Raw genomic sequence first — 27,250 nt, 5'->3', positions numbered from 1 at the left:
CTGGGCACCGAGTCCGCACTTGGCTTGGGAGGGACCCTAAAGCTCATCCCTGCCAGGGCAGGGACACCCTCCACCACCCCGGGCTGCTCCGCGCCCCGTCCAGCCCGGCCCCGGGCACGTCGCAGCTGCTGTGGGCAGGCTGTGCCAGCGCCCCGCGCCTGCAGGGAGGAACTCCGCAGGCCCGGCCGCGGCGCCGCGCTGAGGGCGCTGAGGAGGGCACCGAGGGCGCTGAGGGCGCTGGGGACGCTGAGGGTGCCGAGGGTGCCGAGTGCGCTGAGGGGGGTGCCGAGGGCGCTGAGGGCGGGCCCGCCGCGCCGCCGCTGCGCGGGCGGGAAACGCCGCTCCGCCCCGCGCGCGCCATGGCGCTGGCCCAGCCCGGGCCGCGGCTGCCCGCGGAGCCGGCGGCGCTCCGCCGGCAGCAGCTGCAGGTGCGGGGCCGCGGGGAGGGCGGGCACGGAGAGCCGGGAGGGGAGCCGGGGGCTGGCAGGAGAGGGGGCACGACCGGGTGCTGGGCTGTGAGGGGAGAAACCGCGCGGGGTGAGGAGCGGGGAGGGCCGGGTTCAGGGCCCGGCGGTCCGGCCGCGGGTCCCGCCGACTCCCGCTCCTCCCCGCAGGAGCGCTCCTCGCCGGACTCTGCCGAGCCCCGTTCGCCCCATCAGGAGTCCTCGCCGGGCCCCGCCGGGTCTCGTTCGCCTTCGCAGGAGTCGCCCCAGGCGGGTCCCGCCGAGCCCCGTTCGTCCGCACAGGAATCCGGCCCTTCCGAGCCCCGTTCATCCCCGCAGGAATTGCCCCAGGAGGGCCCTTCCGAGCCCCGTTCTCCCCCGCAGGAGTCCGGCACTTCCCAGCCCTGTTCTCCCCCGCAGGAGTCCGGCACTTCCCAGCCCTGTTCTCCTCCGCAGGAGTTGCTCCCGCTGGGCCCTCTCGAGCCCCGTTCTCCTCCGCAGGAGTCGCTCCAGGCTGGCCCTTCCCAGCCCCGTTCTCCCCCGCAGGAGTCGCCCCAGGCTGGCCCTTCCCAGCCCCGTTCTCCTCCGCAGGAGTCCGGCCTTTCCCAGCCCCGTTCTCCTCCGCAGGAGTCCGGCCCTTCCCAGCCCCGTTCTCCCCCGCAGGAGTCCGGCCCTTCCGAGCCCCGTTCTCCTCCGCAGGAGTCCGGCCCTTCCCAGCCCCGTTCTCCCCCGCAGGAGTCGCCCCAGGCTGGCCCTTCCCAGCCCCGTTCTCCCCCGCAGGAGTCCGGCCCTTCCCAGCCCCGTTCTCCCCCGCAGGAGTCCGGCCCTTCCCAGCCCCGTTCTCCCCCGCAGGGGTCCCTCCCGGCGGGCCCCGCCGAGCACCGGCCGAGCGCGGCCCCGGGGCTGGGCCGGCAGCTGCGGGTGGTGCTGACGCCGCTGCCCCAGAAGCGGCTGCTGAGCGCCCGCGCCCCGGCCGGCAAGAGGCCGTGCCCGGAGCCCCAGAGCGGCCCCAGAGCCCCTCCCGGCTCCCCGCCCGGGCCCAGCTCGGCTGCCCGCGGCCAGGACGGGCTGCGGGATGCGGACAGCGACGTCAGCGACGGGGGAGACTCGGCTCCGGTGAGTACCCGGCCCCCGGTTATCTTTATAGCGTTCCTCTTCTGTAAGTAAGTTTTATTCCCCCTTTTTAACCTCTGGCTGCAGTGTCCCACTTCATTTTACCCTTTCACTGAAGTTTTAAATTCTTTATTCAGTCTCTTTGTTATTGCTTTCATTATTAAAAATGTTGATATAGTTCTCTTCATAGAGTTAATGCCAGAATAAGTTTTGTAAAGCAAACTGGACCTGTATGGACAGATTTTGTTGTTGATACATGACCACCCCAATTTGTATGGTCTTACATTTGTTATAAATATATAAAATCACTTAAAAATAATTTAATCAGTTCAGAGACTCACTTTCCTGAGCCTGGGACCACTCTTGCAGACATGTGACTGTGTGATGGAGAGTGACTGTCTTTTCATTCTGTAGGATGGATACTCCCACCTGTCAGCCTATGAAAGGAAAAGGCTAAAGAACATCACAGAAAATGCTAAATTCTTTGCTGCTCTAAAGCTGCATGAGGTTTGTATTGAGTCTAAATAGCATCAAAATGCTCTTTCCAAGTGTCATAATTGCACTGTTGTCTCTCCTGGTGTGAAACCCTTTCTTCATTGGGGCAGCTATGTATGAGGAAAGCCATGAAATCACAGAATCCTGGAATATTTGGAAAGGACCTTAATGCCCCTCTCATTCCACCTCCTGCCATGGGCAGGGACACCTTCCATAGACTAGGGTGCTCCAAGCCCCATCCAGCCTGGCCTGAAACACTTAGAGGGATGGGGCAACCACAGTTTCTTTCTTATTATTATAAATAATTGCAGTAAGTTCATCACTGACTTGAGATAATTGTATTTTATACAGGTTAATTCTTTATGCTCATTGTCTATAATTAATCTCTTTTTTTCTCTTTTAAGTCAGCTGCAAGGCTTAACCAGCTTACCACTAAAAGGCAATCTCATGTCACTAAAAGGTACAGTAACAGCAGATGAGATTTATATCCTCAATTCTTCATTGTGGGAGGAAAACAAATGTTGGGAAAAGGTGAAGGGGAAAAAAGGAGGGTGTGACCAAGGTGCAAGGGAGAGGGGGACCAGTAAATGTGGAGGACAAGACACTGGCCGTGCCAAAACCGTGCCAGGTCGAGCTGAAGCCCAAATAAAGAGTAAGCTGTGTGGTGGGAGAAGGTGGGAATGGCTGGGTGGATAATGGATGAGGAGAGCTGCGAAGGGCTGCATCACAGGGGAACAGTGGTGGCAGCTGCATGTGCATTGCAGAGCGCTCCTGGGTTTGTTCCTCAGTGGCACGGCTGGAAAAGCTGCCCATCCCTCCTGCAGGGCCAGGAGGGGCTGGTGTCAGTCAGCTGTGCCCTTGGGCCTGTCCCTAAACACAGGGACTCTGCTCCGTGGCTGAGGTGCTCTCGCTGTTCCAGGGCCAAGCCTAAAAAGGTGGAGGATGAGCCGGCCCCGCGGCGATCCATGCGCCTGCTCCGGGTGGAGCCACCGATGGACATTCCATTGCTGGACCCGTTTGCCCAGGCAGTAGCAAAGGCATATGTGAGCTGGGGAACGGCTGCAGGAGGGGTGGGTGGACAGCAGCTTTCTAAAGCCACTGCTGGTGACACTGGTGGGTGGCACTGGGCGCCGCACTGAGGCGTTTGGGAGCTGTGACACAGGGACAGGAAGGAGGGGTCAGTTCTGTCACCTGAGCAGGTGCCAGGGTCTCGCCACGAGCCCCGGCTGATGGCATGCTGCAGTTGGGGTTCCACAGAAGGGTCCTGAGGTAGAGTGTTCCACATCCATGGAGCTGAGCAGCCTTGAATCCAAACATTTATTACTCTGGTTTTTATTTTGCTGTAACTTCTGAGCTGGTTTTATTTTCATGGGTAATATTTAGCATCTCTTTGAAGTAGTGATGGAGCAACAAGTAAAAGGCATGTTGTTCTGAGAGATGGGAATTTAAGTCTTCCATGGAGCTGTAGAATAGATTTGAATCTGTAGTAAAGATCTTGCTGGAGTATCAGGAGTGGAAGAAGCCCAGGGAGGCAGTTGGTCTGTGCTGCCAGTGAAATTCTCTTTCTCTTTTTAGTTGTGATATCACCTTCTGTTTTTACTGTTTATTTCCTGTCCTACGGTAGGCGTGTTCTCAGAATGTCTGGTGTGGGGAAAGTACCAATTCACCTTGTTTGTGGTTTAGTTGGTTTGAGTTACAAACATTGCCAATGTCCTCCCAGCCTCAGGTTCCAGCTGGACCTTTGCCCATGGTTCCAGAGTATCAGGTGGAGACCAGTAAACAGACAGAGGCTTTACTGAGCACGTGGATGAGGATAAGTGAGGTATTATGTTTTATGTGTTGTTTTTGGACAATGTAATTTCACTTGGGCTCTGATTTTCATTAGATCTCTCTGTCTGTAGCTGAAAGCTGATGTTGCTGAGCAGGGCACACCTGACATAAAGAGGTAACGTGAAAACAGCGGCCAAAACTGGGGGTTGTGTGGCCCCGCTTCCTTCCCAAATGAACCTTTTGGTGATGGTTGTCATTTTGGTTTTCCAGGTACCAGGAGAGCCTGAGCAGCATGGTGCTGAGTGAGGAGAGCATCAGGAAGGTGGTGAAAACCCGGGTGGTCTCCATGGCCATCCACCCTTCCGAAAGCACCATCCTTGTGGCAGCTGGAGACACTGTGGGGCACGTTGGCCTCTGGAATGTGGTGAGTGGTTGATGTGCTCCTCATCTCAACAGGTGTGTGGTTCAGGGGCACAGCCTGGGCTGGCATTTTGTCAGGCTCATGAGAGTGTTTTAGTTTTTTCCTATTCTTAGGGATAATACCAGGTGGTTGTCAAGAGTGACTGTCAGATTTAGAGTTGCCAGAACAGCTCTCCCTTTTGCTCTCCCTTTTATTTTTCTGAAGTTTGAAAGCAGAATCTTCTTTGTGGGATGAACCAGAACTTGGTCCAAAATGACCTGTTCAGTTTCTTTTAAAATAACAAAATGATGCAAAACTTAGAAGAGAAGACACGGGAGACCCTGAGTTCATGGAGTTTGGGTCACTAACTCAGCCTGAGCTCTCAGTAACCCAGTGTGTCCGTATTTTGATGTGGTAGCAGACACCAGCTGTGTGGGTGAAAATGAGCCAGGTGCTGCTCTCTAGGTCCAGGGCTGGTGGCTGCAGTGGCACTAATCGCTGCAGGAAGTTGCAGCTTTCCATAATTAGGGACCAGAAGCAGTCTCACCGTCCATATCACCTGTGCTGTTGTCTCCTCGCACCTAGCACCCTCTGCTTCCTTCAAAAAACATTCAAAAGACAGAGATTTGGCCTTAAGAGTTGTAGCCATTAACAGAAATAACTGCAGTGATCAGCACCTGTGTCCTGTGGGATCTGTCATTTTGCAGAGCAGCGGGACTGAGGAAGGAGCCCACATCTTCATCCCCCACAACTTCCGTGTCAACTGCATGCACTTCTCTCCCTGCAACCCTGCTCACTTGCTGTCCCTCGGCAATGACACTCTGCGCTGTGGCGATGTCACCAGGGCTATCTTTGATGAGGTGAGGCACTGCTGGGAGGGTTTAGTCAGCTTGTACCAACTCGTTATTTGGTTGTTTTCTTAGCAGGAAGGTTCAGGTTCTAGTTCCACAAGGATATGTGAATCAACATTTAATTAACATCGCATAAATAGGGATATGTTTCCTACTCACCCAAACCTGGTGACAGCCTGGGTTCTCCCAGTTTCAAAGTTTACATTTCTGCACATGATTAAAAGTTTTTGGAGCACTGGGTAAGGGAAAGATATCCTTAATTCTCACTCAGTGTGTGCTCAAGGCCAACAGCCCTTTGATTGCTGGAACACAGAGGTGACAGGGAATTTGGAGTGTGCTGTTGCTGGTCTGGTTTGGATGGTTAATTATCTCCTAATCATTTCCCCTGTGGAAAGCATCCTTGTTTCACAGAACGGTTACCTGCAGAGCTGGGTGAAGCTCTCACATGGGCAGCATGGTTTTTAGTGAATTAAAGAGGGAAAGGATGAAACCCATTGCCCAGGGAGCATTTGGGTTTTAAAACTACTGCCTGTTTCCTTTAGTTCTGGTGATACTTAACTTTCCCTGGGCTCAGATCTTCAGGGGTGAGGAAGACTTGTCCTGCTTCGACTTCCTGGAAGAGAATGCCTGCACTGCCATAGTGAGTCAGTGGGCTGGGCCCGTGGCTGTTGTGGACAGACGGACGCCGGGGGTGTCCTCGGAGCTCACTGTGGACATTGGCTTCACGAGGACACGGACAGTCCACGTGCACCCCGTGAAAAAACAGTATTTCCTGGCTGCTGGCTCCGTGTACGTAGCCCAGACTGAACAGGCTGGTTTTTCAGTGGTCTCTGTGCTGGGGAGAGCTGGGGCTGAGGAGTTTCTCAGCCTCGATTTACAGTCAGAGCTGTCTCAGTCCTTTTAGAAAACAAGTTTTCAGTCCTTGGTTTGATTTCCCGGATCAAATGGGACAGATGGGCCTTGGTGGGCTTTGGCATAGAGGGACTGTATGGAGGGCTGGTTGGGGTGGTTTTGCTGCTCCCAAAATCCCTCAGAGCTACCATCTGAGTGGATATTGAAGCTCTGAACCAGCTCCCACACAGCCTGCCATGCTCTGGACTTTTTTGGTGAATGAAGGGTAATTACTGAAGTGTTTGTGGTACCTGTTGCAGGGACGTTTGTGCTTTTGATGTTCGGTACCTTCGGAACACCAAGGAGAACAACCCCCTGAGCTCTCTGACAGGACACACCAAAAGTGTGGCCTCAGCCTATTTCTCACCCGTCACTGGCAACAGGGTGGTGACAGTGTGTGCTGATGACCGGCTGAGGTAAGGCTGTGGAAGGAAGAATCCTCATGGAAAATGCCAACTGTTTGGGTGGTTTGTTGTCATCATCATTGCCATCATCATCATCATTATTATTATTATTACTTCTCCATATGACCAATCATCAAGCACCTTGTGTCTTTATCACTTTAAAAAATTGATAAATATTTACTTGCATTAACATTTTAAATGTAGTTCTTAAGGATTTTTTCGTTTGGCTGTTTTTTTCCTAATTCTCATTTTCCCTCAGGATATTTAAAACAAAAAATATACCGGTACTGTTAATCTTTAAAAAACAAACAAAATCAAAACCTACAGAAACAACCAGCCAAAACCTGGCTGGTGAACACAAACACAAAATGCTCAGAAACTAAATTTGTTTGGAGCTGGTACTTGAAATAATGATGATCTCAGCTCTTCTGTAAATAGCCTACCATTTCATAATTTAAGTTGCTGTGAGTTGCTTGTATTAGAGGTTCTTTTTCTCCTGGTTACTTCGTGAATGTAATTTGGATGATTGTCTGATTTTGTGTGTGGTCTGAGCAGTTTATTCCCTGAGGCGTGAGTCCCCCAGGTTCACGGGGGTGGAGGAGCAGGTGAGATGCTGGGCTGGCCATTGGGCTCTGCAGCCCCTGCTCCAGAGCTGCCAGCCAGGGTGGGCTGCAGTTCCAGCTGGGAGCAAACCCAGTTCCCCGGGCACATGCAGTGCTTCCAGCTGGGATGGTCCAGCTGGGGTGCTGGTGCGTGTGGACAGGCTGGGTGTGTGTGGTGCTCTCTGTGTCCACACTCCTGGCCCCAGGAGCTGGTGCTCTGTGTGAGGGAAGGGCTGGCTTTACAGCACAGCTTCACGGTGTTCATGTGCTCTTCTGTGCCCAGGGTCTACGACACCACGTCCTTGTCACCCACTGTCACATTGCTCAGCTCCATCAGGTAAGGACAGCGTGCCTGGGCCAGGGCAGCGCCGGGGCTGCTCCTGTGGGTCTGGAGGGACAGCTACAGGGAATGGCTGCCCACTGCCAGAGGGCAGGGTGAGATGGGATTTAGGGAAGGAACTGTTTCCTCTGAGAGTGCCCAGAGCAGCTGTGGCTGCCCCTGGATCCCTGGCAGTGTCCCAGGCCAGGTTGGATGGGGCTGGGAGCAGCCTGGGGCAGTGGGAGGTGTCCCTGCCATGGCAGGGGTGGCACTGGGCCATCTCTAAGGCCTCTCCCAGCCCAAACCATTCTGGTGTTCTTGTCCCATCCTGCCCATCCCAGGACAGGGATCCACTGCAGGGATCTGAGCACTGCAGTGTGAGCGCTGAAGATTTAGAAGGCAAGGGAGCAGATGGGACATAAATGATGATTTAAAATGCTGGATTCACAAGGAGGAACGTTCCTCTTCCCCTGCAGGCACAACAACAACACAGGCCGCTGGCTGACCCGCTTCAGGGCCATCTGGGACCCCAAGCAGGAGCACTGCTTCCTGGTGGGCAGCATGGCACAGCCCAGGCGGATCGAGGTCTTCCAGGACACCGGGAAGTTGCTGCACTCCTTCTGCAACGTGGACTGCCTCGGCTCCGTGTGCTCCATCAACGTCGTCCACCCCAGCCAGAACATCCTGGCGGGAGGCAACTCCAGTGGCCGCCTCCACGTGTTCAAATAGAAGTGCCTTTAGATCTTCATTTTTTACCTTTCTGCACTGACTTTGTTTATTTGTATTAAGCAGTTCTGAATATGACTGTTGTTTCTCAGGACAGAAATGTACTTTGAAAGTCTTAAAATAAATAGTGTAACTACCTTTGGCACCTATATCTTCCATGGAATTAAAAGTGATCCTTTAGCCCCCAGCTCCTTCAGCCACTCCTGGGGCTCCAGCCCCTCAGTGCCTTCCTTGTGGGAAAGGGTGAGGGGCCCAAAACTCCCAGATGCATTTGTAAAATTGTGCTCCTGGAGTGCAGAGACATGCAAGGGACTCACCTGCAGCTCTGGAACTCTCACTCCTGTAGGAAGCTGCTAAAAGACCAGATTTCTCACAGTTTGAGCTGTTTTCATAAGAAAAAATCAGAATCACTGAACAAAGCTCATCTCGACTCTGCTTCCCATGATATTTAAATATTTATTTAAATTTAAAAATACTTTTCATGGCACCAATGATTTTATGCTAACTAAGGTATTGGATATGTAGAAAAAGGTACATTTTGAAGGAAAAAAAGATGTAACTTACAGTATTTGGCACATGAAAGGTTAATCTCTAGGTTTTCTGTATGAAAACTAAGAAATTCACATTTTCAGGTATTTTACTGTCTACTGCTGAAAGATGCAGTACGCTAGGACGAGATTCATGGGTTTCTGATCTCAGAACCTATGGAAACAACATTTTGATAGAAAGACGGGTAAAACTAACAGGGCCTGAAACACGACAAGATCTGGGACAGACGGGAGAAACGTACAATGGAAAACCACCAATTCCCGTGGTTCTGCAGTAAAACCCTGGGTGACAACGGCAGAGGTGACGTGGGGCTGGCACGGAGCGTTACCCGAGGAAAGCCGAGGCGGACGGGCCCGGCTGGGCGCTCGAGGACGTGTCCGAAGAGGATGGAGCGCGGCCGGGGCTGTGCTGTCACGTCACACAGAACATCGCAGTGAGGAGAGCAGGAGGAGGAGGGACGACACTGCAGCGTTAACCCGGGGTGAAAAATGTCAGCGTCGGGACGAGCACAACTGCATAGAAACGTCAGCGCTATGGGCTGAGGTAGGAACACTACGCTAAGAGTTAATTCTGCTATGTTGCATAAAACAGGATTATCATGTAAAAAAAAATCGCTCCTTGCCTCCTGGAGCCTTCCCGAGGGCTCCTGCCTTGCTCTGGAGCCGGGGCTGGACCCCGCCGCTCTCGGGCCGTGCTGGGAGCGGGGCAGGGGACTGTGTCCCCTGGCAGGACCTGGCCCCGTGTTGCAGTGACAAGGAGCCCGTGTGGCCCGACGTCACCTGGCCGTGGGCGGTGCTGCTCAAAGACAACACGGACATCAGGCTTTGTAAAACTGCAGTTACGGCCCCAGCTTACAGAAGAATCTCTCCCTGAGATGAAATTAAACTTGCTCAGCTGTTTTTACCTTTTTTTTTTTTTTTTTTTTTTTTTTGCTGATATGTCCAACTTGTCACCCCAAGCTAACCAGAACTGGCTGTTATTGCTCCCTGTGGATGGGCTGCTGCTCCTGGTGACCAACAGTCCGGGGGTCATCACGATGAGTTGGGTTTATTGACTTGCACTCAACGACGGTCGGGGCTAAAGGTGTCTGTTGGCTTCATCGGTGTCACCTGCACTTCTGGACGTGTCCTCTTGGGAGGAGTCCCAAAATCAGAGCTCCTTCTCTGTCCCAAACCCAGCTGGGCTCAGCTGGCCTTGGGCTCCCGGCGTTTACTCTTAAACCATCGCTCACTGGGAACCGCTCGGTCGCGGCACCCACGCACGGTCACCCCATCCGTAAAGTAAAAAAAGACTGGATTAGATTTGATAACAAAATAGCATTTCCTTGTTAAAATAGACCTTGAAATGTCTCTCTTTTTTTTTTCTTGGTTTTTTTTTGTTCTTTTTGCTTGCTTTTTTTTTTACAAAACAGGTACAACTGGCGGAGGGTAAAGGTCATCCCAATAAATCTGACACAGTCACTACAGCTCCACGCCGGGTTTGGCCACGCGTGCCCGGCGTGCCCTGGCTTCCATGCTCCCCTGCCCCCGGGAGCACCGATGCTTCAAGGCTTAAAAAAGCGGCGAAGGGCCGAGTCCGCAGCAGGGCGAGGGCTCCGGGTGGCTGCGCTGCGGGAGGAGGGCACCGGGGCGTCCCGAGAGCCGCGTCACCTCCGAGGAGGCTCCGGTGGGCAGGGAGGGCTCTGCCAAGCGGTTCGTGGAGGGCGGGGCGGCGGGCACAGTGCGGATTTGATACCGTAACAGTACACGAGTGTTAAATGAAACCTCAGTAGCACCATTGCTAAAGCTCCTGCGGAACGGCCCCGCCAGCCCCGGCCGGGGCGGCGGAGCAATGAATTCCCCTCTGCTCGGTGCTTCCCAAGTCGTGTGCGTGGGATCGGGGACGGGAGTGTTGTGCGGGCTCCGGGGCTGGGAGCACGGGGAGGAGGGGGCTCCGGGGGCTGCGCCCACCCTCCTCTTCCTCCCGGAAAGCCGCCTCCTCGGCCGGCCGGGCTCTGGGTCGGGAGGGGAGGGTTAGTGAGTGCCGGCGGCAGGTCCAGGCCCCCGTGGTGGCTCCTGCCTTCAGGTGTCAATGAGCAGGTTTACCACGGCGCGGAGCTTGCAGGCAAACCATCGCCTGAGGGGACAAAAGTATTGGTAATGGAACTGCTCGAACTCTGGGGTCTGGCGGATATCGCGGAAAAAGGCAGTGTCAAGGTCGGACTCGGTAAGGACGATCAGGAGGAGGAGCAAAACAAAGAGGAGTCCAACTGTCACAAGGAGCAAACGGAGGACACTTAAAAGAAACTTATTCACCTGTTGGGCCTGTGCCGGCCCCAGGCCGCCGGCGCCCGGGCACAGCGCCCGCAGCTCGCCCTCCGCCTCGGCCGCCGGCGTGCCCGCCTCCGACTCCTTCTCCTCCTCGATGCTGCACGGGGCCCCGTTGGCCTGGCGCGACAGCAGCATCAGCTCCAGGCTGTGCTCGGCCACGGGCGTGGGCAGCACGCTGTCCGCGGGGCTGTAGCTCTCGTCGGCGATCACGGCCACCCGCTCGCTGCTCTCGGCGCGGCCGCTCCGGCCGGGGCCCGCGAAGGCGTCGCCGTGGGAAGCCGAGCGCACCGGGGTCGAGTGGGCGCTGTCACGGAGGGACTCCAGGCCTGGGGAGACGGGAGAGGGGCAAGGGGCGCTCAGCGGGGCGCGGCGGGTCCCTGTGCCAGCCGGGAGCTGCCCGCGCTGCCCGACCCCGTGTCCCCCGCAGGGACAGGCTGCGGCGGCTGCCCTGGATCGCTGCTTGTTGTTCCTGTCGGTCCTTCGGGACCTGCAGCCCTCTCCACGCAAGCCGTGACTGCAGCTCTGGCACCTCGACACCCGCCTGGCTTGTCAGTGCCACCGCCGGGGCCGCGGCAGGGTCCGGGCTGTGCCGCAGGGGATCACACGCACCCGAGGGCTGCAGCTGCCCTGAGGGGACGGTGACAGTCCCCCTGGCAGCGGCCCACAGTGCCTGGGGCCCCTCTGCCGCTGCCAGCAGCAGCCGTGGCACTGCGGCACCACGGGCACCTGCCCGGGACGGGGTGGCACAGACAGGGACGGGCGGGGAGCATCACGGGGATGGGTGGCAGTGGTGACCCCCGGGTGGGAGGTGCATGAGCAGAGGGTCGTGCTGGGCTGGTGGGGCCGGGTGTCCCCCAGCACATGGGGAGATGTCCCCATCGTGTGCGGGAGCCCCTGCAGCACGGGCTGCTCCGAGTTCACTACAAACCAAATGTTTTACATTGCTCACTGCTGAGCAGCAGCCCTGGCAGGAGCTGTGTGCCAGCCCCCGTGCCAGCTCCCAGCCCTGTGCCAGGCTGAACTTCGGCCCTTTGTGCCAAGGAACTCCTGCCCCTACCAACACCTCTAAACCCCCAAATTCCAAGAAACCACACACGTAAGGGGCTTGCTTCACATAGGTCTGGCAGGCGGGGGGGGATAGGAAGGAACTCTGCCATTGCAGTGGCCCCAGCTCCAGGGAGGGTGTCTGAAGGTCATGGTGGGGACCAGCTGGTCCCCAGGGCCACCCTGCAGGCAGCTGGAGAGGGACGGGGCTGGGCCTGTCGCTGGGGGCAGAGCACAGTGCACTAAAGCACCTCGACATGCTGTCACCGTGTCCTGGCTGCCGGAGGGTGAAGGGCAGCGCCCGGAGCTCATCCGGCCGCATTCCCTGGGATTTGCAGCCTCTCCTTTGTGAGCACTGCCCGGATGCCTCCAGCTCCAGGTCAGTGCTGTGCTCCTGGGCAGTGAGGAGGGAACACGCTCTTTCCCTGCCAGATCTGCACTCTCCCCTCTCATGGGAACGTTCCCCACGGCACCCCCTGTGTCCCCGACATGGGGGACAGCCACTGAGGGGGTGCCACTGCTCATCACCACAGGGACAGCAGTGCTGGCCCCCAGACCCAAACCCTCCTGCCATCTGCTTCCACAGGACCGGCAGCAGAAGCTGGAAAATCCTGGAAATCTGGCCCCACCACCAGAGCTGCTCTGTGGTAACACCAACCTGGAGTCCAGCCAGCCTCGGAGACCCCAGCCCAGTCCCTGCCACGCACATCCTGCCCCCCACATTCCTGCACCCCACCTGCTCACGGTAGCACGGTGCACGGGGAGCCCCGCGGACGCCCCAGGAGACGCCGGAGCCGCGGCGCAGCGTTACCTGGCTCAGGTGGGTCCCCAGGGCCGCAGGGAGCATCCTGGCCGAGGCTGGGGACAGCCGGGAGCAGCGGCAGAATGCCCAGGGCCCGGGACAGCAGCCGCGGGCCCAGGGCCAGCACCCGCACCCGCACCGCCCGGCAGCAGTGGTTGATGAGCCACAGGTGGACGCTGACCCTGGTTTTAATCTTTACCAGGCACTTCACCATGGTGGCCGTGGCACGGGGACGCGGGGACGCGGGGACGGCTCTGCGAGTGGCACTGCCGCCGGCCCTGGGCTCAGCACTATTTTGGGCACCCGCATTCCCACGGGACCGAGCTGAAGTGAGAGTGAGGAAAAGCAAAGGGGTGGTACCAGCTCGGGGTGATTTATGGTGGGAGGTGATTTAACGCACTGGCTGCTTCCCAACGGCATGTGGGGACAGACTGTCACATGCAACTGGGTGGCAGAGGTGACCCAAAACTGGCACAGCCACCAGCCCTGGGATCCCTTGTTGGAATTAAATCCCACCCATGGAGCAGCCAGTCCCTGTCCCTGCCTGCATTCCGGGACAGGGCCAGGATGGGGTGGCCGTGCTGGGGCAGGGCTGGCCCCTCCAGGGGCAGGGAACAGCGCTGTCACTGGGAGTCGAACACTGGTGTCACCAGCAGGTGACACAGCCACCCCCAGCAGCACAGCCACAGCCCCCAGCACGTCCCCAGCCCTGTGGGGCACCTCTGCTCCCAGCGCTGCTCCCAGCGTTTTGCCTTTGGCCAGACCTTCTTCCCAGGGCGTCCTACTCTGACACAGCCCCAGGGTGGGGAGCAGCAGCAGCCTCCCCGCTCCAGCCTGCTGCAACACCAGCCAGCTTTCCTGAGGACAAGGGGCTGCGGGCTCAGCTGGACACTGTGCGTGTGTGCGTGTGTGTGTGCGTGTGCGTGTGTGTGCGTGTGTGTGTGTGTGTGTGTGCGCACAGGTATGCACATGCACATGCACGTGTGTGTCTGTGTCTTTGTGCACATTGTGTGCACATGCATCTGTGTACCTGTGTCTGTCTGTGTACCAATGTCTGTCTGCACACCTGTGTCCGTGTGTCCCTGTGTTGATATGCACACCTGTGTCTGTGTGTCCCTATCCATGTGTCCCTGTGTCTCTGTGCGTGTCCCATTGTCCGTGTGCCCCTGTCTGTGTGCCATTGTCCATGTGTCCCTGTCCGTGTGTCCCTGTCCGTGTGTCCCTGTGTGTGCAGGTGCCCAGGTGCGCGTGCCCCTGTGCCCGGCGTGTGGGGCAGGGCTGCCCTGTGTCCTACCTTCCATGATGGAGATGTGGACGGCTCTCCGCCGGGTGCGGGGCACGCTGCTCAGCCGGGGGCCGTGCGTGATGGAGGGGCAGCTCCGGCTGGGCACCAGCCCGGCCCTGGGGACAGCAGCGGGGACAGGATCAGGGCCAGGACAGAGCCAGCGCGGCGGGCACACGGCAGCGCCCCGGCCATGCTCTCACCCTGGGCACACAGCAGTGCCCTGGGCACACAGCAGCACCCCGGCCACGCTCTCACCCTGGCCATCCTCCCACCCTGGCCATGCTCCCACCCTGGGCACACGGCAGCGCCCTGGGCACATGGTAGTGCCCCAGCCACACTCCCACCCCGGCCATGCTCTCACCCTGGCCACGCTCCCACCCTGGGCACACAGCAGTGCCCTGGGCACACGGCAGCGCCCTGGGCACGCTCCCACCCCGGCCACGCTCCCACCCTGGGCACACAGCAGTGCCCTGGGCACACGGCAGTGCCCCAGCCATGCTCTCACCCTGGCCATGCTCCCACCCTGGGCACACAGCAGTGCCCTGGGCACACGGCAGTGCCCCAGCCATGCTCCCACCCTGGGCTCCCGCCCCGGGAGCTGCTGCCAGGCTCTCACCGGTGAATCTCGGGGGGCTCCCTCTTGATCTTGGCACTGGACTCCATCACCTCCTTGGCGACGCGGCCGCTGCAGGTGGGTCAAGACCAGCAGAGGTGAGGACAGGGGCACAGCCCTGGCAGCCAGGTGGGCACCCCGTGCACAGCCTGGGCCCCTCCCCACACAGCTCCAGGGGAAAGCAGAAATGTTTTCTCCAGGGAATGGGGGCGATGGGGAAGGCTGGGCTGACACCTCTGCCACCATGTTTTGCTGCTGCTTCTGGCTTGGGGTGCTGGACACCACGCATCCATCAGCTCCCAGTGAGGCCCCACCACCTCCCACACCAGTCGCCTCCCCCCAGCTGCGATGGACGCCTCACGGGCATCGGGGTCCTGCCACGGCAGCGAGGAGGGTGCCAGCACTGTGCCCCTGGGTGTCCCCAACCCCCTGATCTCCCATCCTCTGTTCCTGCCCCCCCAAAACCTCTCCTGTGAGGCTGGGGACGGGGGTGGCCCGGTGGGGTCGGTGCTGCACTGGGGGGATCATGGAAGGCCTGAGGTGTGCCTGGGCTGCTGCAGCCCCGAGCTGCTCCCCAGGGGCACAGAGACACCCAGCGCACACACACACACACAAACACACACACAAACACACAGACACAAACACACACACACACACACACACACACACACACACACACCCCCAGCAGCCGCTCCTGCGCAGGACTCACCTGTAGCGGAAGCGGCTTCCCTTGAAGAACAGGTTGCTGCTGGACACTGTCCTCACCTGGCTTGACTTCTCCAACCTGCAAGGGCCCGGAGCGCCGTGAGGGTCCTGCCAAGCCCTGGCAGCCGGGCAGCGAGGCCGGGCACGGGAGCGGGGCCGGGGGTGTCGCTGACCCTGCTGCTGGCAGGGTGGGCGTCCCCCAGGACGCGGCGCCGCAGCCAGCACAGCCCACCCCTGCTGGCACTGGGAACGTGCCCGGGATGGACCCGCTGCCAAGGGCCGTGCCAGGGACCCGGGCCACAGCTCCTGCCCGGCCCCAGGGCCAGCAGTGACACCCACGAGCAGGACTGGCCTCTCCGGGGGCTGAAAGATCCCCACGGCCGGGCAACCGCAGGGTGACAGCCTCAGCCCCTCCTGGGCAGGTGGGCACTCGCCAGCGTGGGTGAGGCTGCCCAGGGGGACCATCCCATCTCCTCCCCATCCCACAGCAGCTGATCCCTCGCCCTGGCAGTGCCCAGCATCACCTCGGGCCAGCCCATGGTCCACCCGCCGGGTGCACGACCCGTGGGTGATTCACTGCCTCGATGAATCACAGAGAGATTTGTAAAGCAATATTGCAATTTCATTTCATGTTCATGTAATGAGGAGTGAAACCTGCTGATTGCAGCTGCTGATTGCAGAATTCCCAGTGGGAATGCATCGAATGCTCTGTCTCGCAGCTTGCTGATTAAAATGAAACTCATTAGGAGGCACAAAGTGGCCTGGGTTAAGAATGGCACGAACAGGATGGTGCTGCTTGGCATTCCAGGCTTCATCCCAAATAATTAGTCATAATTTCCTGGTGGGAGTTTGCTGAGGAGGGATGGGCACAGAGGGGCTGGGAAAGGAGGGACCCTGCAGGGCAGAGACCCCATCGTCAGGGTGCTCAGGTGCTTTTGGTGGCTGGTGGCTCTGCCAGGGCCACTGGCCAAGGTGCCACACAGCCAGTGACCGATCCCAGTGCCTGGATGGAGCCCACAGGTGGGCACCAGCCTGTGGGGACACCCCACAAAGCAGCACGTACTTGTAGAAAGCCTGGTTCTCGATCCCACACTTCCAGAGGTGTTTGCAGGCTTCTGGTGTCGGGGCAAAATAGGTGAGAACAATTTTCTTCTCCTAAAGGAGAGAGACAGGGAGTCAGAGGGAGAACAGGGAGCGGTGCTCATCCCGCAGACAAAGAACGGAGCAGACAGAGCTGGAGAGTGGCACTGGCACGAGCAAACCCTGCTCTGGAGCCACTTGGGATGCAGGCATCAGCCTGGTGCAGCACTTGGCATGAGGGATGGGCAGATGTGCCCGCAACTCCCAGCCCTTGGGAACAGAAACAGGGGTTTTAAAAACTCCTGCTGATGGCTCCTGTGGAGCTGTGGCTGACTTTGAGGGATGATGGCAATGAAGAAGCACCCTGGGGATAGGCTGTGCCCTGGGGCTAAGGGGGCTCTCGGTCCAATGCCCACCTCCGGGCACCGGCAGGAGCGGGGAGGTGACCCCAGCACTGGCACAGAGCTGCTGTGCCCACGCCCCTGCCCTGCAGGGCCAGGGTGGTGCTGCTGCCACAGTCCCGCTGCAGGGAGGAGCACGGCGTGCCCGGGACGTCCACGGCAAGGGAGAGCACTCACCTCCTTCTGGCTTACGTACAGATAGAAAGTCTTCCCCTCGAATTTCATCTTGGTCACCTCGTTCCTGGAGGGACAAGGACAGGCAGGTGGGAGCTGTGCCCACGCAGCTCCAGCAGCTTCCAGAGCCCGTTTTCCAGCCCAGGGGGTGCCGCAGGGTGCTGAGAGCAGCCCTGGCTCACAAACCAAGTGGAGCTGGAGTGGGGGACAGCCCGGGGTGAAGCTGAGGGTCAGCGGGGGCTCGTCCCACGGACACTGGCAGTGCCAGCTGCCAGGGACACGCCGGCCAAAACCCGACACCCTGCATGGCCCAGGGACAGCTGGGGAGGCTCTGGGGCTTTGGGGTGTGGCCGACGTGGGGACAATGGAGTTTAGTGGGGACAGACACAGAGAACAATGGGCAGCAGCACCCTGGGTGCAGCGAGCGCTGCCCGGTGCCCACACAGCCTGCCAGCCTCAGGCACTCCTCAGGCACTCCTCAGGCACTCCTTGGCCACTCCTTGACCAGCCTTGGCCACCCCTTGACCACCATCGGCCACTCCTCTGCCACCCCTCAGCCGCCCCTCGGCCACTCCTCGGCCAGCCCAGGGGATGCCCAGGGAGCCGTGGGGGGAAATCACCACTGGAAGTGAGCTCACCCTGGAGGAGAACTCACACCTGAGGATCTGAACTCACACCTGAGGATCTGAACTCACACCTGATGAACTGAGCTCACCACTTGAACTGAGCTCACCACTTGATCTGAACTCACCACTTGATCTGGACTCACACCCCATGATCTGGACTCACACCCCATGATCTAAACTCACACCCCATGATCTGGACTCACACCCAATGATCTGAACTCACACCCATGATCTAAACTCACACCCCATGATCTGGACTCACACCCCATGATCTGGACTCACCACTTGATGAAGTGAACTCTCTTGTTCCCCTGCAGGACGACGAAGCCGAAGGGGGTGAAGGCCAGGAACGCCGCGTTGCCGGACACGTCCTGCAAGGTGACAGCGAGGGCTCGTGCAGCTGCTGGCACAGCTGGCACCACACAGCTGGCACGTCCCTTGTCCCCTCAGCCCCAGAGCTGGGCAGCGCCCACCCGATGTGCCCGTGCTGCCAGCAAGATGTCACAGTCATCTGTTATCAACTACATTACATGTCATATGGACATTTATAGAATTCTGCTATTAATGTACCACCATGTTATAATTGCTGCAATTAATGTGTATTTCTATATATTGTAACTATATTACTCTGTGTAAGTGTATCTAGTTATTAGATAGATGTATGCTATTTATTTGGTATATATAATTACTATTATATATAGTTTAATATTGTTATTTATTATATTATCACAGAATATCCTGAGTCACAGTTATTCGTTGTTTTTCTCTATTAAATGTCGTACTGACATTTATAGAATTCTTAGTATTAATATAAGGCCATGTTATAATTGTTGCAATTAATGTGTATTTATAGATATCTATTATAACTATATTATTCTGTGTAAGTATATCTAGTTATTATAGATATACACTATTTATTTGGTATATATAATGACTATAGTGTATATATTGTTTAATATGGTTATTTATTGTATTATCACAGAATATCCAGAGTCAGAAGGGACCCACAAGGATCACTGATGTCCAAGTCCTAAATAAATAAATAAATATATATATATTATATATAGCAATTAACCCAGAACATGATAACCCCTGGCTGTACTGGCCTCCCTTGGAGCCCTGCCCAGCCGGTGACCTGGGTGGCACTGAGCCAGTCCAAACCCTAATTAGTGTCACCCCGTTAGCCCAGTCCCAATGATTCCTGAGCCAGTCCAAACCCTAATTAGTGTCAGCCCGTTAGCCCAGTCCCAATGATTCCTGAGCCAGTCCAAACCCTAATTAGTGTCAGCCCGTTAGCCCAGTCCCAATGACTCCTGGGCCAGTCCAAACCCTAATTAGTGTCAGCCCGTTAGCCCAGTCCCAATGACTCCTGGGCCAGCCCAAACATACACATTGGCCACAAACACATTCCTGCAGGGATTTACACACACACACACACACATTCCTGCAGGGATTTACACACACACACACACACACACACACACACAGACACACATTCCTGCAGGGATTTACACACACACACACACATTCCTGCAGGGATTTATACAAACACACACATTCCTGCAGGGATTTACACACACAGACACACATTCCTGCAGGGATTTACACACACACACACACACATTCCTGCAGGGATTTACACACACACACACACATTCCTGCAGGGATTTACACACAAACACACACATTCCTGCAGGGATTTACACACAGACACACACATTCCTGCAGGGATTTACACACACACACACATTCCTGCATGGATTTACACACAGACACACATTCCTGCAGGGATTTACACACAAAACAAGTGCCAAGGGCAGCCCAGGACTCAGGTGGGCCCTGTTTAAGAGGGGAAGAACTTTGTCTGTGTTTGTTTTTTGGCGTACTGTGAGAGCACCATGAAAACTTCAGACAGGATTGAGTCAAGGGACCCTGAGCTGAGGATGCTGCTGAGAGGGAGCAACCCCTCCTCCCAACTTCTCCACAGTCCACTGGGGAAGAGAGAACAGAGGAATCAGCTGCATTTAACTCGGGTTTCCAGATCATTTGAGCTCATCCACAGCAGCTCTGATGAATGAGGCAGAATTCTGCTGATAGCCATACAAGTGTGTATGTTTGTCCTGATAGGAACTTTAATTAGTGTAACTCAAATACGTTCAAAGGTTCTTGAAGTAAAAGGATGGCTTTTACTTTTTTATTTTTAATAAATTAACTGACTCTAGCAGCAAAGGTCACAAGGGGGTGGCTGCTGGCAAGGCCACTGCTTCAGAAGGAATTCAGAGCAAAGCAGCCTCTTGGGTACTCAGAAACTGCCCATAAACAGGGAACCCCCCAATTTACTGCAACTGTGTGTTTATGTGGCACAATCCAGGGAAAAACCCCAGGGAAAAGCCCCAGCCCAGGCACTGCCCGAGAGGAGAATTTTCTGTCTGCTCTGCATCCAGCATCCATCTGCACGTGATGGGATTAGCAGGGAGCAGAGAGCCACATGCAGTGACAGCCTGGGTCAACAAAGAGCATTTCCAGCAGCAAACTGGGCCATGGGCCGGGCAGGGCAGAGGGCTGGGCTGTCCCTGCCAGATCAATGCCCGCTGGCTCCTCGGGCACGTCCTGAGCTTGTTCTTCCTGCCAAGTCCTGCTTCTGCAGGAGGGGATGGAGCACCCAGTCCCAGCTGGCTGCAAACGCTTTCCTCCAGCTGCCCTGGGGGGCTCAGAGCTCTCACCCTCCCCACATCCTCACCCTCCCCACATCCTTACCCTCTCCATGCCCTCCCCATGCCCTCCCCATGCCCTCACCCTCACCCTCCCCACGCCTCCGTGCTCTCCCCCTGGCCAGGGCTGGGAGAGGCTGAGCAGGGCTGGGGGAGGCTGAGCAGGGCTGGGGGAGGCTGAGCAGGGCTGGGGGAGGCTGAGCAGGGCTGGGGGAGGCTGAGCAGTGATGGGGGAGGCTGAGCAGGGCTGGGGGAGGCTGAGCAGGGCTGGGGCCCCAGCACTGTCCCCCAGCACAGCCCGAGCTGCTGGCGGGTGCCAAACGCCCTTGGCCAGTCCCCGGCCCCTCAGCCGGCCACCAGTGGCCAGGGAGAGGAGTCCAAGCCCAGCCCCAGCCCTGGGCACGGCTCCTGGGACTGTTTTACCTTGCACGGGTGTGGGTCCACCCCGTAGGTCTCCAGAGTCTGGGCTTTCCTGAGGAAATTCAGCTCTGAAGTGGCTGGAGTCTGCCCACTGCAGGAGGGAAAAAGCAGGGAAAAATGAATATTCCATGGCAGGCAGGAAGGCGAAAGGCAGCTACGGGCATCCTGTCGGCGAGGAAGCATCAGGCACAGCACATCCCCAGTGCATTTTTATGGGATCAGCAGGAGCCCAGCACTGAAGCCTGGCCCAGCCTCTCCTGCCAGCGGCATCCACAGGAGCCACGCTGGGCTGGCAGCACTGGGCAGGGCCAGAGGGCATCTGCCAAACTTGGGGATGAATTCCCTAAACCAGGGGGGAAGGAAAGGGGAGCAGGGCAGAGGGCAGCAGCCCCTGGCACATAAGGACACAGCTTTGATGGGTTTGTGGGAAGTTAAACCCACCTCCCTCCCTGGGAACCCTTCGGGTCACAGCTCCAGAGGCTCCAGCAGTGCTGTGGGACAATGGGGAGTGCTGGTGGTCCCTCCACCTCGTGTCCCTGGGGAGGGGTGAGGGCAGCAGGGGTTTCTGAGGGTCTCTGTCCCCTTGAGGGTCCCTGGGTGTGCTGGCTGAGGCAGGAGCAGGTCCCAGCTGGATGTGACATGTGGGTGACAGCTCCAAATGGGGACAGACATGCTCAGGTGCCACCGAGCCCGCAGCTCCCCTACCTCAGCTCCGACTTGTGGATCTCGGCGATTTTCCTCTCCAGCTTCTCCGAGTGCTTGGGGAAGAACTGGAACTTGGAGCTGTAGCCCTCGGGGTGCTTCCCCGGGTCGTAGTCCCCAATCTCAGCTGGAGGGAGACAGACGCAGTGGGGAAGAGCAGCAGGAGCAGAGCAGAGTGAGGGGCAGCCCCCAGCCCGGAGCGCCGCTCCCACCGCGCTGCCTTGGCGCCGGGAGGGATCCCCATCCTGTGCCAGGCAGGGACTGCAGCAGCCCCGTCTGCTGTCCCGGGTGGCAGCAGATGCTCCCTGGCCACACGGATTCCCTCCTGAGCTGCGGGAGCGGGCAGAGCAGGCAGGAGGGCAGGGCTGGCCGAGCCCGGGGCTGCTCCTGGGGTGCTCCTGCAGGTGCGGCCCTGCAGCACCCACCCCGTCCCCCAGCCCAGCCCAGGTGGGCGCCCTGGGCGTGGCAGGTGCCGCGACCCGCTGGCAGTGCAAGCAGGGCAGGAAAAGGGAAAAAAGGGAATCGCTGCTGCCCCAGAGCCTCACCCTGCAGGATGTAGGCAGCCAGCAAGGCGGCGTCCGACGTCTTGCACAGCAGCCGGCCGTGGTACAGATCCCTCTTGATCTGCAGGAACACCAGGTACCTGGGCACAGGGGGAGAGCCTCTTTACCAGGCACGGTTTGATTTACCCCGACAGCCCCTCTGGGCAGGGAAGCGTGCCACCAGGCGCTCGCTCTGACGTCTCTCTGCCAGCAGCCCAGCCTGGCGCTCGCTGCGCTGACCTGGCCAGGGTCTCAGGATGAAGAGCCCACCAGTGCCTGCTGCATTTCCCCTGGCTGTTCAGCTTCCCCAAAAGGTGATTTTCTCCTTCCCAAACTTCCTGTGTCCTTCTAGGTCTCGGGGCATGCACCCACGTCCCTCCTCCGTGCTCGCTGCATCACCCAGGGCCAGCTGCCTCCTGTGCGCCCCATCCCTGTCTCTGAGCCCAGTTAAAGGACAAACTGTGTGGGAAAAATTACACATTCCAATAAATTTAAACCTAAGTAACATTTGGGGCTGCGTCACGTGGCGTTTGGGAAAACCTTTCACTGGTAGAAGGTGCAAAATGGAGTGCTCAGAAATGAATTTAAATAACCAGACTTGCACTCTGCAGTCCTCGGTCACGCCTCATTGCTCAAATCTGAGTTTATGATGAGGTATGCCATTAATTTTCACAGATAAAACACATTAAAGAGAAATCTTGGTATTAGAGTGGACTCAGTCCGGGGAAAAGTGAATTTTAAGCCTGGGTTCCAGCTGCAGCTGCAGGCACACCTCCAAGGGCAGCGAGCAGGGGCAGCTCACCTGCATGGGGCCTCAGCCTGGACCTGTGGGGGTGGCAGAAGGCAGAGTCAGATCAGGTTTTGGGAGGAAATTCTTCCCTGTGTTCCACCCCCTGCCATGGGCAGGGACACCCCAGACCAGGCTGCCCCAGCAGCAGGGTCTCACCCTGGCAGAGAGGATTTCTGGTTTCTCCCAGGGCCTCACACCCTGGCAGAGAGGATTTGTGGTTTCTCCCAGGGCCTCACACCCTGGCAGAGAGGATTTGTGGTTTCTCCCAGGGCCTCACGCCCTGGCAGAGAGGATTTCTGGTTTCTTCCCCATGTCCCTCTCAGCCTGCCCCTGGCACAGGGAAGCCGTGCCCCGCCTGGCACTGCAGGCTCCTGTCCCGGGCCCCGTGGCAGGGACCCCTTGGCCCTGCAGGGCTCTCAGATGTCCCCACAGAAGGTGCCAGCCCAGATCCCTCCAAGGAGGCTCCAGCCCAGCTCTCGGGGGCCAGGGCTGCTGGGGATGCACAGCTCCGTTCCAGAGCTGCCGTGCCGGCTCTCGTGGGGCTCTCGTGTCCTTCCCCCTGGCAGGAGGAGCAGCAGGAGCCCCTAAAGATAGAAACTCAGGAGAGGCAGCGCCGGCAGCGCTGCTGACGTCAGGGGACACGGCTGGCAGGAGCCTCAGGGGAGCCGAGGCACTCAAACCTTCCTGCAGGGCGAGCACGGCGAGGACAGCCGGGCTGGGGCCGTGCCGGGCAGGGCACAGTGCCAGGGGCTGGAGGGGGCAGTCGGAGTGGCAGCGGCTGAGCCACGGGGCTGGGGCTGTGCTGGGAGTGCCCTGCCTGGACGTGGGTCTGGAGCTGATGCCCCTGGGATGTGGGTCTGGGGCTGATGCACACAAAGACCAAGCCAGGAGCTTTAATCACAGAGCCCAGGGATGGCTCAGGCAGGAAAGGTCCTTAAATCCCATCCATCCCACCCCTGCCATGGCAGGGACACCTCCCACTGTCCCAGGGTGCTCCCAGCCCTGTCCAGCCTGGCCTGGGCACTGCCAGGGATCCAGGGGCAGCCCCAGCTGCTCTGGGCACCTGTGCCAGGGCCTCGCACCCTCAGCCTGTGCTCCCCACCAGGCACAGCGGCTCCAGGTGCTGACCCAGCACAGGTGGGGTCTCCTGTGCGTTCCCCCAGCAGGAACCATCCCAAAACATCCCACCGGTTGGGAAGTTCCGTGGCTGCTGCTCTTTCCTCCCGACACGGGGCCCTGAGCGGGTCCTGCGCCCCTGGCCCGGCCGAGCCCCGCTGCTGGCACAGCCAGGCCCCCAGCCTGCCCATCCTCACCTGGTGATCTCCTCCTTCAGCGCCGCGGGGTCCGTGGGGTAGAACTTGACACGGAAGCACATGGTGAAGGGGGGCTGGGCTGCAGGGAGCAGGGGCAGCGTGTCACCGAGGGCAGGGCTGTCCCCTGCACCCCTGCACCCCCCGAGCCAGGTCCTGCTCGGGTCTCGCCTGCCTTGCTCCCCCGACTGCCCCTGGGGAGGAGGGGCAGAGCCTCCTCCCCGAGTGGCCGTGGCACAGATGTCCCTGGCAAAGCTGTGGGACGGTGCCAGGGGCTCTGTCTGCCCAGCACCCACCCCACTCCCCGCTCCCAAAGGTCCCTTCCTCGCCCCATCATTCCCGTGCTGCTCTCCCTGGGGCAGCTGCCCCGTGCTGCCTGGGGCTGCCGTGGGGCTGTGGGGATCATCCTGCTCTCAGCCCACCAGAGCAGCTTCTGGGGGAGCTGTTCCTGGGAGAGGGGCTGGGAACTGACCCCCGGGGGGACAGGCTGGAGAAAACGGGAATACATCTGAGCTGGAAGGAGCAGAGTCTGCCCAGACCTGCTCAACACTCACCCCGCATCTGCTTCACAACCGACTTGGTGAACTCCAGCCAGTGCTGAAAGGAAAAGAGGCAATTAGAGCCCGACAGCCGTGCCTGGACAAGGTGGGGAGGGTGAGGAAGAGGAGGCTCCTGCTCTGGGTGAGAAAAGCCACCTGAGTGCGGGTGATTGGCCCTGGGAGGGAGCTGGGGAGCTGCAGGCTCGGGCCGGTCGTGCCCGCAGTGAGGGCACAGCCCCGTGCCCAGCTCCGTGCCCAGCTCCATGCCCAGCATCGGCTGCTCCCGGTGACGGGGGGCAGAGGAGCCCCGGGAGCAGGAAGTGGATTTTCTGTGGCCGGGAGCAGGAATTGGATGTTCTGTGGCCGGGAGCAGGAATTGGATGTTCTATGGCCAGGAGCAGGAATCGGCTGCTCTGTGGCTGGCACTGATTGCTGGGGAGCACATCCACAGCTGTGCCCGTGAGCTCGGGGCTCTAAGGGCAAGGAGGGACCGAAGGGGCCCCGGAGCTCATTCTGCACTGGCCCTGCTTGAGGCCAGGGCAGGGGCACTCCCACAGCCCTGGCGTGGGGATCCAGCCCACCCACCCGGGGCTCTGTGCCCACCCACCCGGGGCTCTGTGCCCATCAACCTGGGGCCGGCACACACGGATCCAAGCCAGGAGCTGGGCCAGGCCGGCTCCTGCCCGGCTCTGGCTCCTGCCCGGCTCTGGCTCCTGCCCAGCTCTGGCTCCTGCCTGGCTCCGGCTCCTGCCCGGCTCTGGCTCCTGCCCGGCTCCGGCTCCTGCCCAGCTCTGGCTCCTGCTGTCGCTGCCCATGCCCGAGGCAGCGCCTGAGCTTTGGCTCCTGGGCACGGAGCCGTCACACGGCCCAGTCCCGGTGTCAAATCGTGAATCCGAGCTGTGAATCCGCCCTGCTGCCCGCTGCCAGGGCGCCTGGCTCTCGCTCACTGCAGCAGCAGCGCGTTCTCTCGCCCTGCAGGCTCCGGGGTGGCAGGGGGCTCCCTCTCACCCTTTGCTTGTCGGGGTCCACAAAGCGGATGCCGAAGTAATCCTTCTCCAGCAGGTTCAGGTGGTGGCACAGAAGGTCGAACAGGTACTGGCCCTTGGCATCTCTCTGCAGGACAAAGAGACTCAGTGGCAGCGCAGGGCGGCGGGGCCGAGCTCGGGGATGTGTGTGAGGGCTCCGGAGCTTGTGAAGCGACGCCGAGGACAGCGCAAACCCCGCACAGCTCCCCGTGGGACATTCCCGGCTCCGGAGCCAGCTCCCATCCCGCCTGGGGGCAGCTGAGTCGGTTGTGCCCCGTAAGAAGGGATGGAAACCCCCAGGCCCAGGCGGGACCGGCCCGGTACCTCCCCGGGAGGAAATTCCACACCTGGGCCGGCTCTGCGGGGGAGATCATCGCCCCGGTTAAAAGCATTATCGCCCTGCAGGATCTCTCGTAGCGGGCTCTCCTCACCTCGCCCACGCCCAGCTTGCTGCTAAACAAAGGTCGCTTTGTGCGGTCAGCCCCGGCCGCTCATCCGCTCTGCCCCGGGCTGCTCCCGTGCAGAGATTTGGCCACCACCCCCCAAAATTCTCCTCCTCCCTGGAGCGGGGGCTGCCAACCCTGCTGCTTTGCAGCGGCCCATCGTGCGAGCGACGGCCGCCGCACACCGCGGTGCCCCCGCGGCTGCCGGTGACTGAGCCGGGGCTGAGCCGGGAGCCCGGGGCTGCGGTGTTTGTGTGTAAATAAAAGGACTTTTGGCTTTCATAGCCCCCGGAGCTGAGCCAGGAGCCCGGGGCTGCGGTGTTTGTGTGTGAATAAAGCGACTTTTGGCTTTCATAGCCCCCGGAGCTGAGCCGGGAGCCCGGGGCTGGGGTGTTTGTGTGTGAATAAAGCGACTTTTGGCTTTCGCAGCCCCGGGGCTGAGCCGGGAGCCCGGGGCTGGGGTGTTTGTGTGTGAATAAAGCGACTTTTGGCTTTCGCAGCCCCGGGGCTGAGCCGGAGCCTGGCCCGAGCCGAAGCGATCCCGGACACCGAGGGTGGCAAAGCCCTCCGAGGGCACCAGGAATCCACGGCCCCGGTGCCGCAGGCGCTCGGCTCGAACTCCCCGCAGCGATGGGGACCCCAGCGCCGCCCCGGTGCCCCTGCACCGAGAAGTGTTCCGGTGTCCAGCCTGCCCCTGCCCCGGCCGCTCCCTCTCCTGCCGCCGCTGCTCTGGGGGCAGAGCCCGACCTCTCGGGGGTCCCTCCTCTCGGGGAGCTGCAGACAGGGAGAAGGGCCCCGAGCCCTCTCCGGGCCCTTCCCGGCCCCGCGGCTCTTCTCCGGGCGCGGTGCAGCGGCTGCTGCTGCAGCCCAGCCCGGCAGCCCCGGCCCCGCGGGGGACCCAGGAGCTCGGAGCCCCGAATCGTCCCCAGGAGCCCCGAATCGTCCCCAGGAGCTCGGAGCCCCGAATCGTCCCCAGGAGCTCAGAGCCCCGAATCGTCCCCAGGAGCCCCGAATCGTCCCCAGGAGCTCGGAGCCCCCTGAATCGTCCCCAGGAGCTCGGAGCTCCCCGAATCGTCCCCAGGAGCTCGGAGCCCCGAATCGTCCCCAGGAGCTCGGAGCCCCGAATCGTCCCCAGGAGCCCCGAATCGTCCCCAGGAGCTCGGAGC

General features: G+C 59.3%; 2 protein-coding genes across 6 annotated transcripts in view; one reads left to right on the top strand and one right to left on the bottom strand.

Moving 5' to 3' along the window:
• The first annotated feature begins 319 nt into the window (after positions 1-319).
• WDR76 (WD repeat domain 76) lies at positions 320-8,152 on the top strand. Of its 2 annotated transcripts, none has more exons than XM_085589079.1 (13): positions 320-428; positions 615-1,559; positions 1,971-2,063; positions 2,456-2,511; positions 2,971-3,088; positions 3,772-3,873; positions 3,953-3,996; positions 4,092-4,245; positions 4,929-5,081; positions 5,647-5,861; positions 6,224-6,379; positions 7,253-7,306; positions 7,765-8,152. In XM_085589079.1, exons 1-13 carry the CDS (start codon positions 360-362, stop codon positions 8,015-8,017), a joined length of 2,412 nt encoding a protein of 803 aa, XP_085445205.1. In that variant the 5' UTR covers positions 320-359; the 3' UTR covers positions 8,018-8,152. The 2 variants fall into 2 exon arrangements, with proteins under 2 accessions (XP_085445205.1, XP_085445203.1); XM_085589077.1 differs by having other exon boundaries at positions 2,971-3,094.
• Positions 8,153-8,450: 298 nt separating this feature from the next.
• Positions 8,451-27,250, bottom strand: part of FRMD5 (FERM domain containing 5) — a 51,683-nt gene continuing 32,883 nt past the window's right edge. For 2 of the 4 annotated variants that reach the window (XM_085589080.1, XM_085589081.1), the window contains exons 2-13: positions 25,625-25,729; positions 24,632-24,674; positions 24,081-24,159; positions 21,981-22,078; positions 21,439-21,562; positions 20,737-20,824; positions 17,885-17,973; positions 16,980-17,043; positions 16,385-16,476; positions 15,326-15,400; positions 14,620-14,688; positions 11,205-14,119 (exon numbers count right to left, since the gene is read on the bottom strand). In XM_085589080.1, coding sequence (XP_085445206.1) covers positions 13,342-14,119; positions 14,620-14,688; positions 15,326-15,400; positions 16,385-16,476; positions 16,980-17,043; positions 17,885-17,973; positions 20,737-20,824; positions 21,439-21,562; positions 21,981-22,078; positions 24,081-24,159; positions 24,632-24,674; positions 25,625-25,729 — 1,704 coding nt within the window. In that variant the 3' untranslated portion in view covers positions 11,205-13,341. The other 2 variants (XM_085589082.1, XM_021541792.4) reach the window with 2 other exon arrangements.

This window comes from Lonchura striata, chromosome 10, assembly GCF_050655825.1.
Source record: "Lonchura striata isolate lonStrDom1 chromosome 10, ASM5065582v1, whole genome shotgun sequence".
Lineage (NCBI taxonomy): Eukaryota > Metazoa > Chordata > Aves > Passeriformes > Estrildidae > Lonchura > Lonchura striata.
Note: the sequence above shows the minus strand (reverse complement) of the source record. Positions and strands in the feature narration are given on the sequence as shown.